The sequence below is a fragment of the Anguilla anguilla genome, chromosome 9, assembly GCF_013347855.1.
Source record: "Anguilla anguilla isolate fAngAng1 chromosome 9, fAngAng1.pri, whole genome shotgun sequence".
NCBI classification, from domain to species: Eukaryota; Metazoa; Chordata; class Actinopteri; order Anguilliformes; family Anguillidae; genus Anguilla; species Anguilla anguilla.
The window spans coordinates 15,935,854-15,957,287 of record NC_049209.1 but is presented as its reverse complement, the minus strand read 5'-3'; the positions used below and the strand labels follow the sequence as shown (position 1 = coordinate 15,957,287).

The window sequence follows — 21,434 nt, the reverse complement described above, 5'->3', positions numbered from 1 at the left end:
TGGAATGGCGGCAGTGCCCGGCGACAACCAAATGTAGATGTAATGCTCAAAGAACATAATAATCTCTAGGAGCCAAGGTTGACACTGGCTGCCACACAGCTGCAATGATAAAACCTTATTTCCTATTCATTCCCTGGATGCTTTGTTCATACGTAAATGTCAATTTCTTATGAAATGTATATTAACCAACACAGAGCACTCTCATTAACGGTGAGCATTGCTGATTGATTGGAGGAGACATCGCTCGACGTATCAGACGCTGAAGACAGAAGACGTGGCCAGGGCTCCACACATGTAAACCACTAAGTGGAGCTTTTGAGGGTTGGCGATACCATCTGACAAACGGTTCCAAGGCGTACTGAGATCATCCTAAAAACGCAGTGAGCTCGGGAACCCGCACTTTGGGCAGAAACACAATGCCTTACGGCTGCTGGGACATAAGGCAGAGCTGTAAATGTTCCCGGTGAGGAATTCCCCACTGAACCTGAAAAAATAAAGAAGCCTTATAAAGAGGAAATGCATTTAAGGTTCACTATGACCTAAGCTCATGTGCGCCATCTTAAACTGAGCGGAGCTTTGCACAAAACTACCAGTCATTACCCTTCTAATAATTTACAGATGTCAGGGGAAACCTGACCACAGCAAGCACTGCAGGATAATTCTTTGCTGCTGGAATCAAACTAAATGCGCTCTGGCATGGTGGGTTGTTCCTTTCTTTTTATATGGTTGAGTTAAGCCCACCAAGCCTGGAAAAAGACGGACGAAATGAAAAACCCTTACACAAAAGAAGCACTTGTTTATTTTTTTTAATGGGCCAGGTACTGTACGGAGACGCATTTTTACACCGGCTGCCATTTTGGATCTCTCAACTGTATCCGCTCATCTACCCCTGTGGTGTTAAAAAAATGGCAAACGCAGTCATTCAAAATAATTCTTAACAATATGTTACTGGTTCTCAATAGCGGACTCTCCTTGTCGGATTTAAGCAGTGATCACCATATGACCCTCAATGACATGCTAGACTAAACATCCTCAGGGGATTTCCAGGGAAACCGCAAATATTCAACAACAGCAAACCAGCCTCTACACCACTGCTGGAGCCAACTTCCGTACCCCAAACCAGAGGATGGCTTTAATCAAAGCCTTACTCCAGATTCCACTGCGGGCAAGTAATGTCTATGGTTACACCTGTCTGAGGTCATGGCTCAGATCAGTATGGGCACAAAATCAAAAACCAGACTGATGCTGATGACTGATTCTAATCTACAAAGCCAACGAGAAGAAGGAAAAGGATGTTCTTTAAGGTAATTAAAAAAAAAAATTACAAGTCGTTTTTCTGTTTAATTTAAAAACCTATATTTTAACAAAAACAGGAAATACACAAACAATAACAGTTGCATTATCTATTAAAGAATGTTGTTAATATATACTGTTAATCTTCATTTTCCAGAAGAAAATAAGAAGTGTTTTCCACTGTGAACTAAAAAAGCCTGAAAAGCTTATTTTCATTTGCATGACTCAAAGGATCAGAATGCAAATGTATTAGGTTTGTTTTTTTTAAACAATGCACTAAAAGAATCTGAGGCAGCACTTGGCATTAGGACCGCACGCTACACTAGTGATGCTGGTATTTAATAATGAGAGGAATGTGAAGCAGTATAAATTTAGTGCTGTGCCTATTGGCCTATGCAACAGCATACATTCAATTCTTCATAGGCCAGGACACACTGCTGTCTCAGTCTCGGCCAATGTGCACAGCATAGCAGCAGACACACTTTGCCAGAGGTTCAGGTTGGTAGTAAATCTAGCCCAGCTCACGTAGTTCTCAGGAGGGTAAAGATTGGATTATGTGGGGTCTCTAATTCAATTATTGGGGTTTGCAGAGATTATGTTGCGAGAGCGGCTGAATGAACTGCCACTGCACTCTTCGAGAGGCAAGGGTCCCCCTCGGCCGTCTGGACAGGGACGCGGGGACGTGAATCGAGGACAGAGTGGAGTCCGACAGAGGACAGCGCCGGTGTGCCTTCTCGGCGTGTCCCTTACTGCACCCCGGTGTATCAGCCCCATTTACATCCTGCACTCAAATGAACTGGAGGAGAGCAGCGCTCGCAGGGTGAATAAATAAGGCAACGCAGATTAGCGCATGAATGGATGAACACACGCGTTTACCAGAGGCGGGTTAATCTGTTCATTCGTTCATCCTGTGTCTGGCGAACGCCAGAGGCGAACGAGCGACGCCTCGCGCAGAGCCACCGGTGAGTGCAGGTGCAGAATTTCATTACGCGAAGTCGTCCGCAGAGATTGACAGCGGCGGAATGGAAGAGAAATCTTGAACGACGCTCGCTTTACTCCGGCGCTTTACGCCGAGCATCCTGGGAGCAGCGTGGGTCTCGGGGGGGTGGGGGGGTGGGTGGGGGGGATAGAAGCTCGGCGAGGCGGGGCCCTATCTTCCCCAGCACAGCTGGCGCACGGCAGCTCAGCCAGATAAAGTGTCTCCTGGTGTCGCTCAACCAATTAATCTAATTACAGCTGGTGGGAGAGGTAAACCCTGTGGTTATTACCCATTAGGTAACCTATAATCACTCCCACTGTCATCTTCCTGCTACCTGTAACCACCAGTAAAAAAAGGAACAGAAGCGGGGTGGCGACTGACTCAGATCCGGTTAAAGGGCAACGCAAACGCCGTCTTTCAAGAGCGACATCTCAGCTGGGCTAAAAATGTCATCCCAAAGGACCATATAACAGGGTTGTTTTTACAACCTCCATCCCCGCCCCCCCCCCCCCCCCCAAAAAAAAAGCAAAAACATTGGTTTACAGTGGTGTTGTTGTATGAGGTGTTTACCGTGTGCTTCTGAGTGGCAACACAAGCATCGTCCAACTTCTCATAAATATAAATGGTGTTTTTCTTAAAAACTATGTTATTTCGCAAAACGAAACGTAATGCCTTTTGGAATGAGTGCACTGGTTAATGGAGATATAAGATTCAGAAAAAAATGACATACATTTTCTGTTTCAGATAAATGTTTGTCTGGAGGTGCTGACACCGGCAAGGGCAAATGATAATTTCTTTCCCGGTTTTATTAGCAGAAGAAACACAGTCGAAAATATCTCTGCCTGTGCCCTTAAAACTGCATCATATGGCACAAGCCCAACAGAAACTCCAGGGAGCACCTAAGGTATCGGATTATGACAAAATACAAATTGTGTACTTCACATAAAATTCTGTGCTTGTGTACATTCCTGTTAGCCAAACCTGCCAAGAAAAAGTGGTCACAGTACACATGATGCCGTGGAAAAAAACCCCTGTTATTTATGCAAGATAAATATGGAAAGTTATTTACCTAACTAGACAATGCAGTAAAATTAAAAAAATATAAAATTTAAATAAAAAAAATACAATGTGAGATACTCCTTCCATCCTCTGCTTAATCTCATCGCATTATGCAGCTAATTAGCATTTGCCATTGTCTTGAATGCCTTATAAGCAAACCACGTAAAATCAATTCACAGATTATCTCCAGAACAATATGCTGTTAGTTAGATATAATTAGCTATTATGCATCATTATTGGCTGACAACACAATTAAGTCCCTGATAGTACTGCACGGTAGATAATAATGGAAAACGGAATGGTTTTCTTCACCATTGCAATGACCAGATGGGATTCTCAGCTATCTAACTATAAAACAGAAAGTATACTATTCTCTTTAATTACCAGTGAACGTCACTGACTCAATAAACAGAGCCTGCCATTTGGAAGAGAATGCCTTGAGTGGTGCTTCAGACTACGCTTTACTTGCTTCATCCCGTTTTTTAACCACGATGACCAATGACACAAGACTGATCTTGCACCAGTAAGGTTTTGAAATATAATTCTATAAATGTCACGATGTTGGAAATTTTTTTAACCTATATAACTTCAAACCATCTTTACCTAAAGCGAGGTTTTTTGAAGCTGCTTGACCGAGAGACAAATCAAACAGGTGGATTTTCAAAAACAGACCAGCTAGGAACATTAAAGCAGCTAACAATAACATGTCTTAAGCTTGTTAAGCATTCACAAAATACAAAATGGCACACACAAAATGGACACTAGGGTTAACGCTGTGACTTAGTTTCCTCCTCAGCAATGATTCCATGAAAAAACAGGGATTAATGGTATACATTTAAGACAATTAAACTAAATCAGACAGCAATACTCCTTCCTTCAGATGATGTAGGTTATCAGTGCACAATCACTTTCTCCAAAACAAACAACAGTTCATTAGCATCTAAAGCGATGTTGAGTCTAAAGGTGTCTTCTGGAAGCTAATAAATAAAATATCAATTTGCTATGAGTTATTAATACTATTATACTATTCCTGCTTTGATTTTAATTTCAATATGACTATGCTTTGTAAATGTAACCAACCATCCCTAAAAAGCTATTGACTGACCTAGGTCAGACAGTCACCTTCTCTGGCTTCACTGTATTTCTCAGGTTTGACTAATGTTTCTGTTGTCAGAGTGGGACGGAAATTGTGACATGACTATGTTAAGGTGATCTTGGCCGTGTCTTCATAAAGTAATAATAATAACAATAATCATTATGTCTACATACCATGTACAGACACATTGTAGTGCAGTTGTGTTAACTGTAAAATGTTCATTTTAACTAATGTTGCAGTATGATATTTTAAGTATACAAGAAGTTCTTGACCAGGGCATGGTGTATTTCTGAAATAATACTGACTTCAGAAAAACTCACAGCTACATTAACATTATCCAAATTACATGTCAGTTTAAAAATATGGATTCCAATGCAGATGACACTGTAGCCACAAATAAAACCTTTTCTTTATTGAAAATTAATACCTTTTATGCACATTTCAGAAATGGTACATTATCGACATTACAATCTCATAAATATTGCAGATAACAGCACAGATCTCCTAATGTTCCCCTGATGGATGTTCAAACAACTTTCATGTGTCAGACCACAAAAACAGCACCACAACCCCCAACCCCCGCCCCTCCCACCCTTCCAACTGTGATCACTAAAGCCACATCTCTGAGGTTTCTTTTTATAAAAGGACCACCATCAGTGGCAATTTGCCATTTAAGTGAAGTCCTCTGGGGTTTTTTGTTTGACAGCAATGGCTGCCTTTGTTAACATGAGCCCTCAGCCCATTTAACTCAGCAGCATTACAGCACCACAATAGCTGCCCTCCCCCGGTGAGCAGTCAGTGATTTAGCGGGAGGACACAGTGGGAGTGCATGGAGAAGAATGGGGTGGAGGGGGGGGGGGGGGTCAGAACATCAGTCTCTCTGGTGTCCAGCAGGCTGTTCTGCCATGAATGTTGCATTTACTCCCAAAAAAGCTAGTGCTTAATTACTTAATTGATTAATGGATTGAGTCAAAATCTAAAACTCAATTAAGATGTGATTTCTAGGAAGTAACAGAACACCATGTCAGAAACTGTGTCTCCCTTCTTTTCTATGGTCCATGAGAAAATATCATTAATTTAATTAATGCTTTTATGTTGACTTAATAGATAATTTGTGAGAGAACTGATACTTCATAGGTAATTATACAAATACAAATATACCAAAAACAAGTGGTTTTGATTAATACAATGCATTATTAAATGCATTAACATACTTCTTTATTCATTCAACAATTTTCTACATGAATTTTCAACTGGATTATTTTTATTTCACACAAAAAGACCAGTGAAAGCACCAAAAACACATTCAGCCACTAGCTATTTATCTCCCACTTCATAGTGCAGTATTATTTAGTAATAACATTTTAGAGCAGACCACTGAAAACTGAAAGACAAGTCACAACACAGGTCGATTTTTGAAGTTTTATCAGTGAACAAACAGCTGAAATCTCCCTTCAAGCGTAAACTTGTAAAATATGAATAACAGAGACAAGGGCTATATGGGAAATCAGTTTCACAGTGCATTAAACTTGGTCACTAAAAATTTAAAGCGAACCCAACACAGGTAGCTTTTTCAAACTTCCTCTGATCGGTTAAATCTGAAAGGTGTGGCAAAATCTCAATGGGAATATTAAGGCAATGGCAAATTTATGCAAGCTCCGGCACACTTTCACTTTGGCAGACTTAACACCTATGGGTGTGTTGGTGCCACCCAGTCAGACTTCTGTTAGCACCTAACATTATGGTGCAGCCATGATGAAAATAACTTTTGAATCTGAATCTGAATAAAACATTTTCATCTACATTGAACTGTAAATGGCAAGAGATAAAGTACTGTAGTCTCACGATTGATCTAACGAGTTCAGATATAGTAAGAAAATGATTCCTTATATGCCCTGCAAAGCTTATTCTGTGTATAGGAAACAAACAAATATGGGTATATTACAGTAAACTCACCTGTTTCAGTGCTTAGGTGTGCTGAATTGGGTCGGAAACACATTTGAGAATAGAACAGATCATGCTGTAATAAACATGTGTAAGAATGCTCAGCTTCACACCGAGCTCTGTATATTATTTTGGCATGTGAATATGCTAAAAAGAAATCTGAATAAATGATCTTGCTAGCTACATAACCATTGATTCCCATTTTAACACAGACAACTAATATATTTGCATTGCAATGTGCAAAGGATACTAATTTCAGATAGCATTTTAATTCGCAAAACCAAATTCCAATTTGGAATTAAATTGCATGTATTTTTTTAGACATTCAGTCACTATTTAAAAATCAATTATTGCTCAAACATTAAACTATATTAAAACATTGGTTGCCCAATAAATCAGATTCAATGGCACTGATATTTTATTAATATTAATTTTGTACACCACTGGCTACAGCAAAGATATGTTTTTGCTTTAGGATATTTTTTTTCCGAATCAGAAATCATTGCTTTAAAACACCAGTCTGCTGCCTGCCAGCTAAAATGACAGTTATGACATCTGTGCATTTCCGCCTGTTTTTTCAAGGAACTCGATAAGCTATTTAATCAATTCATTATTTAAGCTTGGTCCCTCATGTGAAAATAAACAGACATTGTGCCTTTAAAACTGAGAGTGGAATTGGGTATTTAGTGGCGGTATGCAGCTTGAAATAACTTCAGCCTTCCATCTGTCAACCTGTCCATCCGTCTGCAGTACAAGGAACTGCACTTAAGGACCCCAACGCCAGGCAGAGAATAAACGTGCTGTGCATTTCCTCGTGTTTGGTGGCGGGCTTATTTACTTCTGCCTGGCGTGCACGTTGAGGAGCCGGCCACAGCCGCCCCAAGACACTGCTTCGTTCCAGATCTGTCAGCGAAGCACTTGTCTGAGTAGTCAGTCAGCTGAGAGAGGGCCATAAACACCCTCTCTTGCTTTCTGTGTGTGTGTGTGTGTGTGTGTGAGAGAGTGTGTGTGTGTGTGTGTGTGCGTGTGTGTGAGGGAGTGTGTATGAGCCTGTATCTTTCTCTGTCTGCTGGTGAGAATAAATGTGCGTGTGGGTTCACGTGTGTGTGCGCACCCGTGTGCATTTACAGCTTAGCTCAACTGATTGCTATTTCAGCTCATAGCAGTGATGCTCATGGAAATCTAATTTAGATGACTGCAGCTATCAAGCAAAAAAGCTGCCCACCCCAGAGACTGCATAACTATGGCCAAGCAACATGTTAATGATGGTTTTTTTTCTATTCTCACTAAAGAGACCAGGCTTGGAATGAAGAGAGAACTTGCCATAAAGCCAGTGGAATACAGATGTGATAATGTGAAATGTCAGAGATAATGACAAACCTACAAATCTCTAAGTCAGCAGTGCTATTATTACACTGAAATTTACTAAGGAGGGGAAGGGACAGATTTTCAACTCTCATATGAGCAGAACTCAAAAAGGCCTACTTATATGAGAGTTATTATTATTATTATTTTTATTATTATCATTATTAATGTGCCAATAACATCTTAGGTTCTTGAAAAGGTAGTATCTGAACAACTTATAGAATTCTGGACAAGGAAGTATCTGAACAAATGGGTTTAGAAAAAATAATTAAACTGAAACCACAATTTGCTATTTTATAAAGGAAATGAAATTAAAGCTTGATAAAGAGGGTGCTGCAGGAGCTGTGTTTCTAGATCTCAAGAAGGCATTTGATACTGTCAATCATAATGTTCTTCTGACAGAATTTTCATGCTGTAACCTCTCTGGTGCAATAACATGGATGCAATCTTATTTAACAATGAGAAAGCAATGCACTATAATCCTTCATTAATTGACTGTTCTGTTGGTATTCCTCAAGGGTCAGTTTTGGGGCCACTTCAGTTTATATGTTAATGGCCTCCCTAGTGTTTGTGGTGATGTTAAATTCAATTGTATGCTGATGATACGGTCACCTATGTACATGCTAAGAATAGACAACAGGCCTCTTATAAATGAATATCATAAATGGCCAGAACTTCTGACTGGCTAACAGAATCCTGCCTCACTCTAAATGTAAGTAAGACTGCATCCATATACTTCTCAATCAAGAAAAAGGAAGTAGTTCAGCCAGCTGTAGTTGTTAAGGGTGAAAATATTCAGGTTGTATCACATTTTAAATATTTTTGCATTGTTATTGATTTATAAAAACATGTGAATGCTAATCTTAGGAACTGTAGATTGATTAAAAATCAAGTGTCAACAGATGCTGCTAAGTCACACGGCATGTGAATTCTATTATTTTCTCACATCTATTTTATTGTATTTCAAGCTAGTCCCCAACAGAAAAAAACACTCTCAGACCTCTATATACTTTATATAAGTAAACTCTGAGATAAAGAATATAATTAAATTATCATAACTGTAATATAATCAAGAAGCACAATCTCCTAACTCGTGATAGTTTTGTGCACCTTGCAAATACTTGCATGATGTAGATGGTAAGAAAACTCATGACCTTGTTCCTCTGGAAATGAAAGAATTCATTTTAGTGTGGAGTGGTTATTGTGTAGTACGGAAAACAACACTTTTCACAATTGAAACTGTTACGCAGTACATACTGCGTTTATTCCTTTTCTGTTTCTGTTTTTACTAATAATGGTGATATTATTAGTTTGTCTGTCCTTTAACACTGAAATTCTATGTACAATATATTTTACTGGTACCTGCCTAGAGACAACTGATGAAATTTAGCTTGATAGCTAATTCTGGGAAAGACAAGTGGCTGTCAAACAAACAAACAAACAAACAAACAAACAAACAAACAAATAAATAAATAAATAAATAAATAAATAAGACAATACAATTAAACTAGGAAAAGGTCAGGGACAACTTAGGACTGTCACTACCAGAAATCAAACTGTATTTTGGCCTGCAGTAATAGGGGGCTCTCAGTTGACTGGACCACTGTGAAAATTACCCATAAGCCCAGACCTGAGCAACTCTCTTGCCTTACAGATCCACTGTAAAATCGCTCCTGATACCTTCTATCTTTCGTCAGGTTCAATTACTCGTTTCTGTGTAGTTATAAAAAAGGGATAGTAAGTCCATAGCTCTGGCCTTTACTGCGTCTTTCAATGGGCTCCAGAAGAAAACTGACCTGCCTGGAAGAATGGAGAGGACTTAAAGCGGTGATACAGACACGGGCGGAAACCGCAGGGGGAACTGGGAGGGCTTTCTGGAAAGCCTCAGCTAGCCCGCTGCTAGAGCTCGCAGATAAAATGTGATTTAGACCTCTTTAGATATGATCAGCACCCTGCTAGGGAGGCAGATTGCTAGGCCACTCCTATTCATCTTCAGAGATGGATATTTTTCTGTGCTATGGCCTATTTGGATTGGCTGACAGTCATTTCCAAGTCACAATATGGCCTGTGGGGCGAGTCTGAACTGACCTGAACATCATGCATTAACTCTGTACTGTTCTGTCCCGTTTGACCACAAATCCTTCATATTTATGGGCCCGAGTAAGAAAACATGTATTTCACTTACAAGACCCAAGTTGTAAACAGTATTTCAACACAGAAACTGCAGCTACTCTTTTTGTGACAAGTTATTGAAATAGGGCCAATAGATGTACATAAAACACAAATATTTGCCCTCCGAATTGCTGGGAAAACATTGAGAGTTTCCATAGGTCACAGCTCCTCTGCACCGCAGAAATATTTTATTTTCCATAACTTCAAAAGGAAACTGTACTAAAAACAACTACTATCACGCAACCACACTTCAGAACATATCATTCAGCAGAAACAGAATTGTCTGTGTGTGTGTGTGTGTGTGTGTGCATGCATGTACATGTGAAAATGTGTCAGAACCGATTCAGGTTCCCTGTCTAACAGAATATGGTTGTGCTTTGGCGAAATACAAGAGAGGATGGGTCTTTATCACATGCACACAAGAAAGTTGCCTATGCCTTTCAACAAAAACCTCTTCAAGGTTGGGTTACCATGGCAGCAGTTGAAACCACGGAATCTTAATCCAGTCTGAAAGGTCATGGGAGGTTGTCAGAGTCCCTTTCTGCCTTTGAGGCTGTGCCGGAGTGGAAATATTATGGCTCATTAGAGTCGCAAGCTGATTCCTCTTCCATTAAATACTGGAGGCAAAGAGTAACCTTTCTCTTCACTTTCCAAGTGCCAGATATACACTCAAAATGCATGACTAATTAGTTCTAACGAAAGCAAGTCTGATGTTTCTATAATGCTCCTGAAATCTGATGTACGCCGCAGAGCAATGTATATAAAGTACAAACCATCGCTAACTGCCAATTAGGATGATGATGCTACTGTAACTGCTTGATGTTCATCTTTCTGACTGCCTTGTCTGCTGCAATATACATTATGCTAATGATCTTTGTTTGCACTATACGGAAGAACGGCATGTATTGTAACTTGTAAAACATGCAGGCGACCTAATATGAGTTGCAATAAGGCTGTCCATAACTACTCTGTGTTTGTGGCAAAGGGTCTATTTGACTGTGACTAATGTCTGATCTGATGTGAAGTGCAATGTTCATCCTCTGCAGTTACAGTTATGCTGTGGGGCTAAATATCTGCAGATACTGGCCTGGTTTACAAGCCACAGAAGCAGTAAAGTCTGCTCTGTACATTAATAGATACGGAATTTAAGAAATACAGTATCTGAGACCAGCTGGAATTCTTTGCTCTCAGTCTTTCATAAATCGTTTTTTTGTGTGGTGTGATATCATTGTCGCTCCCCTGTAGTAAGACGCATTCCCTTGCGGCATTTTGAGGCAGGCTATAGAACATTCCTTCTGAATGTTTCTCAGAGAGAGCAGGGTATGCCCTGGCCTTGCCTGCCTCCAGTCCGAATGAATAAAAATGGCTCTAGCTTTCAGAAGGCATCCAAATTTAAGAGACCTGGCAGTTTAAATGTACGCCTTGGCCCTTCTGCTGTGGTGAAGAAAGCTATTCTTGACCTGCATCAAGCACTGCATGTGCCACAGAAGTGTCCCAGTCATGCTAGGCCTGGCTAGGCTGGTGTGAGAGGCAATTTAATAAAGCTGAGAAGACAGGCAGGGACAGGGGCACAGGCACTAACAAGGCTGGCTTTGAAGAGACTTGCACACCACAGCCAAACTCGATATATGTATCATGGACAGCACTCTTTTCTTCATCTAAATGAATAAAACTGCACAAGCCCTGTTTAGCTATAAATAAAGCTTTACATCTGGGGCTTTAAATGTAGAAATGCTGCCTTTAAAGATACCATCAAAACGTATACCTTCATTACCTTGTACTAAACTTAAAGCCTGTCTCTGTAATCACAATTTAAGTCCATGTTTGGATCCTAGCAGTAAATGTAGTTTGCACAAATATGCACTTTCAAATAGGACCAATATTTCACATCAAAAAGATTCTTTTGATTTTTAAAAGTTATTTTGATTCTTTTCAACATGTCACCATAATGTAGTGTGGGTCAAGCATGGTGCTTACTGATCGTAAGCTATCATTCATCTCAGACAAAGCAGGTATTGACAAATGCGTGCCTTGGACAGTCATTTTTGACTGCCTCAAAAATACAGGCAGGTGATCAAAGAAAACAAAAAAGGCAACATCTTACTTAGTGAGAAAAACAGCCTGTGCATCACTGGCAGCCAAGCAAGTGAGAAACTGCACAGAGGGAAAGCATATCAAGTGGTCTATGCCACTCTCATTCAGCCTACTCAAGCTGCCTTTTTTCCACAGTAGTTGGATGCAGTTTATGTTCATTGTCATCACCTACAGAGCTGCAGTCCTGACAATGATGCATTAAAATCTAAATCTTTCACACTGTGATACATTGTTTCATCCAGACGTTGTTGCCAATGTCTCTGTAAACAGTTAAATCTGACACTGTCAACACCTCCATAACACTTCAGGATGCCAGGTATGAGCAATAATAGGAATGCATAATTACCTAACATGCAACATCCACACTGTTGTTCTCTGAAGTTAACAACTAAAGTATACACTAAAGTATTAAAAATGCTGCGTTAAAATATGTGGACAGGTTTATCACTGTTAATGACATCCAATTCAATCAACATTTGTCCTTTGAGCTGCAGTATGCTACTTCAATGAAAGTTCCATGATAAATCGATCATGATAAATGGCCATGATAAATCTTGAGCTAACAGGGAATTAGATTTTGTGGGAGAAATTCATCACCTCACATCATGTTTATGTTCTCTAAATCGCTTTGTCCATTGTTTACAAACAAAATCATATCACAATGAGCTACAATTTAGGGGTATGCTCAAAGCCCCTCAAATCGTGCTGGCCATAATGTTCGGGGTTACAATCACAATGGCAGAGAGTGCAGTCAAGTAACCCGCTCCTGTAGAGTCACTGGCGTACTTGGAGCCAAAAAAGGAATTTGTCAATGGCAATCCAAAGCAATAAAAGAAAGTTAGACAAATTACACTTCAAGAGAAGAACTTACAGTAGTAAGCTACAGGGAATGAAGGCAAACTCTGCGATGGAACTGTTTTTACTCGACAAGTTAATATCAGTACATTCTATTTGCCATCTCATTTTAGATAGCTAGATAGACAGATAGATAACAATTTTAGGCTGCTTCCTAAAAAAGTAAATATCCTATACATTTAAAATAGATATTTGCCTGCTACCTAGGTAGATATTCAATTTATTCAGCTATCAACTGCACTTATATACCAACCACTGCAGACATCTAAGTTAGTTAGCTACATAATTTAGTTACTTGGTAAATTATGCTGCAAATCCAGCAGTGGAAACATTAAGGTGTCAGAAACCATTTTTACTTATTCATTTTCTGTTCCAAGTCCAATCTCTTATTGCAAAAGTGGTAACTTATGGAATCAGCAAATGTTCAAAATAATAATGAACATCTGCAATTTAGGAAAAGCAGCCCTTAATAACCATGTCTGACAAGTTACACATCTAAATCCATGTTCCTGCTATCTTTCCTTAAAACTTCAGGAATATACAGTCAGCCAGATTGCTCTGCCTAAATCACTCACTCACTCTACCAGGAACAACATCCTTACCAAATAATACAAAATAATATGGATGTTGCCTTGTGTTTTTTCCAGTATGTCAGTCACTTTGGTTGTATTTATATTTTCACTTCACTGCTGATGCAATTTACATCTGTTACCACTAGGGTGAAATGCTGCCTACTACACCTTAATTGGCTTACAAATAAATGCAAAAGTTTTTTTTTTAATTCACAACTTTTTATTCACAATTTGATGGGTTCAGTGATTAAACTTGCCATTGTTGGAGAAGAAAACAAAAAATCAACTACTTCTATTTAAGTAGTCAACGTTAAGTGTTGATTTCATCTATGGCAATGTCTATGATCTACAATTTAGTCGTTTATCAGACAATTTTAGCCAAAGTGATTTACAAAAGTGCATGACAGGTGTTAATCAGTGATACAGAAAAGAGGCACATTCTGCTTTTATTTATGGAAAGAAATCTAAACCATTCCCTGCGAAGGGTTAACAGGGAAAAGCCTGTGTCTGTGTTTGTTTGCGAGGATAGTTTAGTTCCACTGGGAAATCTGAAGACTCTCAGAGGAGTTTGTTTTTTTCTTTTTTTTTCTTTCATAAGAGCAAGGATGAAACGATAGTGTTTCGCCAAGGGGCTTTCAAACAATTAATCAAATGAATACTTACGACTTCTGTGGAACCGACTTGGTTGCAGGCTTGTTACTGGAAACATTGCACCTCTCTGCAGAGAAATTAAAAACAACATCAAAAGTACTGCTAATTAAATGCTGTCCAAAGAGAGGGCTGCCATGAGTTTAGTTTTTTCGATGTCATGTGACATTAGATTTGAATGTGACCTAGCCACTCTTCCAGTGCAAAACGAATATCTCATTCCAAAATTCAACAACAAGGAGGGATTACAGGTATGCTCATAGACATAAAGAAATGGAGGGAGACCTACTTTGGCCGTTGTATCCTGAGGTTATATGTTGCGAGTCCTGGGCAGAGAGACAGGCACAAAGACAGAATGTTCATTAGACACTGTGGAACACGCAGAGGGAGGAAATAGCAAGAGAACAAATAGGAAGGAAATCATGTCGCTGGAGGACTTAATTGATTTTACACTAATATAATTAGACAGAGCACACAAATCATGTGTCAGTATGTGGGCAGGGTAGGAAACGTCTTTGTTAAATGATGCTACCATTAAATCAGGATTTATGGATGCTGCTTATTATTTAAAATGTCATTTAGGTCAAGCCATGGGATTCAATCCATGTCCTATTAAGATAGAAATAATAGGGTTTAAGCTGGAAATGAGACAACCTGGGATTTCATAAGAGAAAACACAGAAAATCATGGCTGGGCTGCCAATGGGAGACGTCACGGCAACCAAATTTCTTGAATGACAATAAATAATATGCTGCTTGAGTCATACTGCTCTATAACGGAGAGCACAAGAGGAGTAACACATAAAAATGGCATCACTGAGCCATCTATTATTTTCTCTGTGATATATATCCTTGCTTGGCCGCCCGCACATCATTCAACCATAGGAAGGTCTGTAATCGATCCAGATGAAAGTCTGTAATTGATTGTGGCTCTCTGTGTACGGCCATCAAAAGGTGTTTTCAGCCTGCTACAGGTTACTGCGCAGTCCGACTGACGAAGCTCTGCCATGACGTTTTAAGGCCAAACTAAAAATAACTTTCCGTGTGTTTTCAAAATGGCTAGCCACTTCGTTCCAGTGTCAGTGTGATAACTGATAAGATATGGGGTACTAAATTACCCTCCTGGCACCGTGTCCATTAAATCAAAGCCAAAGTGTTAGAACACATTGCTAGGACACAGTGTAGCTGTTTGTAGAAACTATAACCAAACGCTAATAAATATATTGAATCTCCAATGGTGTCCCTTGCATTCTGATTATATAATCAATAGTACAAAAATCACACTTTGTTCTTACTAAAACCTTAGTGTTATAGATTAGAGTATTCTTTTGATCTTAATTAATTCACTACTGTGACATTGAAGAACAGCAGTAGGTCCTGTTATCCCCTAGTGATTAATAGCATGACTGTTAGCAGTGTTAAAAAATGCCTTTTTTACGCAAGTCATTATTCTTAACTGTCTCATCTCGGACATCGTCAAAGCTTTGTCCACAGATTGACAGGTCTGACCTGTAATAGACACAACATACACCTAGATGTGGCTCTCTTCAGAGAGCTTTATCTTGCTCCATTGTACCAGATCTTTCATTTTTAAGAGACAACCAGTGGATTGCAGGCTCTGTCTGCCTTCAATATCCTGTGGTAGACCTAAGATCTATGGTAATAGTTCAGGTCACTTTCAATTGGCTGCTTCTGTACAGTGAAATACTCGATTCACCCAATGTGGCCACGCTAACTTCTGATACCAAGGTTTGCTATTTCTTGCGCCATCTCACATGTCATTAATTCAGCAGAATTCCCAGGTCTCAGTCAGCAGCAGGTGGATATGCGTATTTAAAACTCTCAGGGCCGTGGGCCTCTGGGAAAAAGAGAGGTTAGCACTTTTCCAGTGCACAAAAATGGAAGTGTCTCTGATGTTAAGATGCTACACTTGTATTGTCATTATGTCAATAATCTATGCAAATAATGAAGTGAAGCCTGAGTACAACTGACTTCTGTAAGTCCACTGGGTCCAAATACATTTCTTAAAACAAAAACACATTCATAAATACTATATATATATATATATATATATATATATATATATATATATATATATAATTCCTAGTGCCTGTCCCATAGCAGTGAAAACTCATTCTTGTACAAGGTTGGTAATTAAATGCATTTTTCTAAAAGGATGATATATTGAATCAATACAATAACATTTAACTTCTTCCCATAGGACACAGTAATGAAACTAGATTAGTTATTTTGCATAGCATGTACCACAAGAGCTACCTTAACGTTCAATTTAAAACCCATTCAGGCACTTCAGTGAACGCACACCATCAGCAGCAATAATTGGATCGTTGCTTAATGCTGTAAATTTCTTCATCTACTCAGTTTATGTACCGTAATACATCATGATATCAAAACGTTCAACGTTTAACATTAGCCATAGCCAGGCACTGCAGACTAAATCAAATTGATCTATTGGCGAATATAGAGCTTGATCTTTATTGATTAACCTCTTAACCTGCATTACAGGGACTGCGAATTCAAACAGCCATGTTCTGAGGGTTATATTGGATGACACTGAATAGTGTTTTCCCCTCACAGTCAGCAATATTCCACGTTATTTCCAGCCATTATACCTGATTGGTCCTTTGATATACAGTCTATTTTACAACGATTATTTACCTCCTAGTCATTCCAGAGTAATTCTACGCTCCGCAGGTTCATACACCTGTAGGCTGAAGTCAGCTAAATGTGCATAACAGTTAAAGCAACATGAAACGTATGGAACGCAGCAAAAAGCGGAAGAGAATTGGTCTCACATGCTGGGAGGTAACAGAAGGGTAAATCTATTTCAGGTAAATGGTGCAAACTGTGAGGTTAATGGCTACAGCTGAATGTATATGCAACTGCATGCTGGTAAGACTGCAGCAGCCGCACAAAGCCCTTCAACAGAAATACAACAGAAGCGCAACTCAGAGCTGTAAGCTATTATTCTGCTTGCCTGAGCTTGTGACGTCGTGCACGTGAGAACGTCTGTGTGCGTACGCTTGAGACAGTATGTGTGTGTGTGCACGTGAGAGAAATGCACGTGAGATTGTGTCTGCGAGTGTGTGTGAGCATGTGTGCGTATGTGTGTGCGCATGAGAGAAAATGTGAGTGTGTCTTGTGAGCGTAGTGAGCATAGATGAGTGCGTGTGTGTGAGTGTGTGCGTGTGTGTGTGTGAGTGTATGTATGCTTACGTACATTCCTGTGTGCATAAAAGTATGCATTAGAGCATACTGCGTGTGTGTGTGTGTGTGTGTGTGTGTGTGTGTGTGTGCATGAGCACCCATCTGTGCGCGGGCACGTTTGTGTAAGAGGAAGAGTGAGTTCTGAAGCTCACCTTGGAGGGGATGGGAAACTTGGTCTGTTCTGCCTTGCCCGGCGTGTGGATGGCGGTCAGAGGCGGAGGCCAGGAGTGGGTCATCTCCTGCGGAGTGAAAGATCATGTCAATACGCCAGCCGAACCCACTCCCACACACTCCTCTTCACCAGCCATATGCACACACTCCAAGCGGGTGCATGAGTCAAGGAGCAGAATACTCCTCTAATTACCTCAGTTCAGAGGCCACCAAAGACTCATGCATATTAATGGCAGAGATGGAATCTGAGCCACGCTGGACGTCCGCGCTTTCGTCCCGACTTCATAACGGCTTGTTTACTTCTTTCCTCTCCCGCCTGTGACTTGGTCCCTCTTCCCAACAGGGGAAGACGGAGAGAGCGCGCGTACCGCCGAAACCAGCGTGCAGATCAGAGGCGAGCGGGTGCCCGTCACGCGGGCGGCGACCCGACGCGGTGCTTGGCGCTCCGGTTTTTCCGGCGCGAGAGACGGCGGCGGCTGCGCTCGATTCGCCACGCTCCCGGCGCGAAGCTGAGCCGTTCGGATTTGTCAGCGGTTCGCGCGGCGTAATGTACTCTGATTTAGGTTCGCTCGGGGACGCTTGTGCGAAGGAGTGACGGATAAAAATGAAATAAATCCGCTCCTATATTGGGAACGGAATACTGGAGATGGTAAAATGGGGACACCTTCAAAGAAATTTCAATATGGAGCGAGGAGCTGCACTGAGAAGACTAATGGGCCAGATTATGAACACATAAACAAAGGCTCGCACATACTCAATTATATAACTTATGCTGTCCCAGCGTTTTTACACTGTATAATGTTAACACTGTTAATACAGCATATAATATGCTTACTGTACAGGTTTGAAGTAAACAGGAGCATGCCTAACTAACGGCTGTCCTAACCCAACCTCAGGGAGGTCTACAAATCTGTTTTAAAACCCACAAATTTTATAACAATGTTATGAGATAAAATTTCCAGTACCTGAAAAATGGAAATGTGGCACTAGAAAGCTAACACTGTCATTTTTAATAAAGGATTACTTTTATATTTGATTATTTAATAAAAACACCAAAACCAACATCCAGTATTGCATGCTGTTCACACCAGTGGATAAGTTCGTTTTCAGTTTCCTTAGAAGGGGAAACCACTAAATAATCCGGCTTCTGCAATAAATTTAACATGCAACAATAGTGATGTATGCTGCATGATGTATGTGAGAGAGACACTCACTAAGCAGTCAGTTGCAATAACAAAGCAGGTTGACCTAACTCTACTCACACCAGACCATGAATTAAAAATCACTATTTAAATGCATTCACAGTACATTATGTGTATGGAAAATGCAGAGAAATGCCAGAAATCAAAAATTTGTACACTTTTTTTCATTTGTCTGCTTTATATACAAATGGAATAGGGTATGAACATTTATTGCAATACAATATATATATAGCATAACCTTCCAAGTATTGCTGCTTTATGCTACCCAGGCAAGCAATGACATCATATTACCTTGTGGTGAGTCAGAAGCTTTTAGTGTAATAAGGAACAACTATGAAATATGTCACACAAGCAATATTAATGATCCTTTTGAAAGAATAATTTCATATTTAACATTATGTAAAGGAATAGAAAATTAAATAAAATTAATTAAATAAAGAAATATGTCAAGATCAATATTGTGTACCAAGGGATTCAGTAATGCTTATGAAAAATGAAAGCTATGTTCAGTTTCAGTATTAATTTGGGCAGCCTTTCAGCTGAACAGTAAAAATTTCTCAGATCCAAGCACAAATTTGCCTCAACATTCAACAGCAAAATTGAAATTGCCATGACTCACTTAGTTAAAACTATTGCCCTGGGTATTACACTGTGTAATTCCACATTAAGGTAGTTACTATGTGGTCAAAAGACTTTTACGGAAAACTACAATGCTCAACTTTACACACACACACACACACACACACACACACACACACACCAAAATGTCTAGTGGTAATTCAACTCCAACAGAGTTTATATGAGTCCAATAGGGATCACATATGCACTGTAAGAGTTAATATAACATGAACTATTTTACTGCACACACATTTTTCCTATTGTCCATTGTGCAATTTTTCTGCTAATTAGATGATTACCAAAACACACAAAAATATCCATAAAGAAGCTTGGTGGTAATGAGTCAGTCGGTAATGGCCTTAGTTTGGGAGTGGAGCCAGTTTTCCATAAAGGCGGGATAGAGAAATAAGAGGTTTAAGATGTATTTCTGATGTATTTAGATGTATTTCTGTGTTTTCTGGACACAAACACAGCAAAATGTCCAGCCTTAATTCAACACTAACAGTGTTAATTGAACTCTCACTGATAATCTGTGGGAGTGGAGTTAACACTGTTAGCGTTTAATTAACACTGGACATTTTACTGTGTACCTTGCTTATTTTGAGTGACAAACTAGCGTTATGCTTCAAAGTACCAGAGACAGATCCATGTTTCTGCAGGAGCAATTAGCGATTTACAGGACTGCTAGCTTAGCATAGTTCCTGATACCTTTTTAGTATCTCCCTGGAGGAGTAGCAAAATTTAGTTCAGAGAACTACAGTATACACCGTATGCTTCTGCGAGCTAAGGAAACAGATCTAGAAACTGTGAGCATGTATGTACAGTAAGTACAGTATGGCACTGTAATGGAAATGGGCCCTTGGTCACAATGGTTACAATCATCTGTGTGCTGCCACAGCAGTGCTGAACACAAAGCCTGTGAAGACCATCCAGGTCTGGCTTCCCTCAGTTGCCACTAGAACAAAGCGGCTAGCGTGCCTGATCGCCACCAGACTTGTGTAGCGGTCAGAAGCACCTGCGGTTCCTCATGCTCAGCCAGCAGAGTGAAGGCACGTCTGGGCCCATGTCAGCTGACTGCGTCAGTGCAGCCCCCTGGCCTCTTCGATTGGCACCAACAAAGGCTCATCTCATATATCGACTAATTACTTCCCTTTCTTCGGCAGGCTGTTCACGCTCTTGCTCTGACGAATTGGTTTTACCGTGTGTGCAGTGAAAAGCTGTGATAGGGTGACCTTTCCGCAGTAACACCATTGTCAATCCCCATCCAGGGTAATAAAAGAAAATAACATCCGACCTAACGGTCCTTCAGCATGACACTGAGACATTTGTAAAGGCTCCCCTTCAACCTTCTCTTCTTTTTATGCTTTTACTCCCTTTTCCCCTCAACATGGAATGTCCAATCATATTCATCATCTGTGCTCATTGCTACAACCTCTGCCATTGATTTGGTAGAGCTCAGACAAGCATGCGCTCCCCTCCAAAGCTAATGATGTCAGCCCCTGCTTCTTATTACTCTGAAGTCAACAAGCCGGACTCGCACAGAGATGGGTCAAAGGAAGTTGTTTCTTGTACAGCTCAACAGGGGGGGACTATGGGCACCCAATCAACCAGTGGGGGTAATAATGGCTAACTGAAACTCTAAAATATCTAGGCCATTAGCGCCGATTGTGCATCCAGTTTCAAAACCGGACTGTGGGGCCCATCTAGGCGTTACAACAGTGCCTTAACAGGATGAGCCACTCAGCAGCCTCCCTTCGGCCTTTCTGACAATTAACACTATCCAGCGTGATCCTTTGACACCACAGTACATTTGCTTTTAATGATAAAATTGGTGATAAAAATAAAAAAAGGACAGGTCCCCCAGATAGGCGTGGCGGTGGGAAGCATTGGGAAGAAAAAAAAATACCACAAAGAAATAATAAGAGCATCAACCGACGACCACACGAAAACCGACTGCCATTCTCAATAACGAGATGAAGCGGCTTCTGAAGCACAGTCTGGCCGGGGCCAGAGAGACAGCCTGAGGGGACGGCATAACATGCATAAACATTACTCTGCGGCGTAATGTATAATGTAATAATAGCCCGCTCAGGGCATCGCGCCGCTGCTCCGCCATTGTTTCCTGCGTCCGGCTCCGGG

At 40.3% G+C, this 21,434-nt stretch overlaps 1 protein-coding gene across 4 annotated transcripts in view; it reads right to left on the bottom strand.

Annotated features, from left to right (window-relative positions):
* LOC118234858 (AF4/FMR2 family member 2-like) overlaps positions 1-21,434 on the bottom strand; it is a 167,278-nt gene that overhangs the window by 45,670 nt on the left and 100,174 nt on the right. For all 4 annotated transcript variants that reach the window (XM_035431675.1, XM_035431676.1, XM_035431677.1 and 1 more), the window contains 3 exons: positions 17,457-17,543; positions 14,367-14,403; positions 14,093-14,147 (listed from right to left, as the gene is read on the bottom strand). In XM_035431675.1, coding sequence (XP_035287566.1) covers positions 14,093-14,147; positions 14,367-14,403; positions 17,457-17,543 — 179 coding nt within the window. The remainder of the gene's footprint in view (positions 1-14,092; positions 14,148-14,366; positions 14,404-17,456; positions 17,544-21,434) is intronic.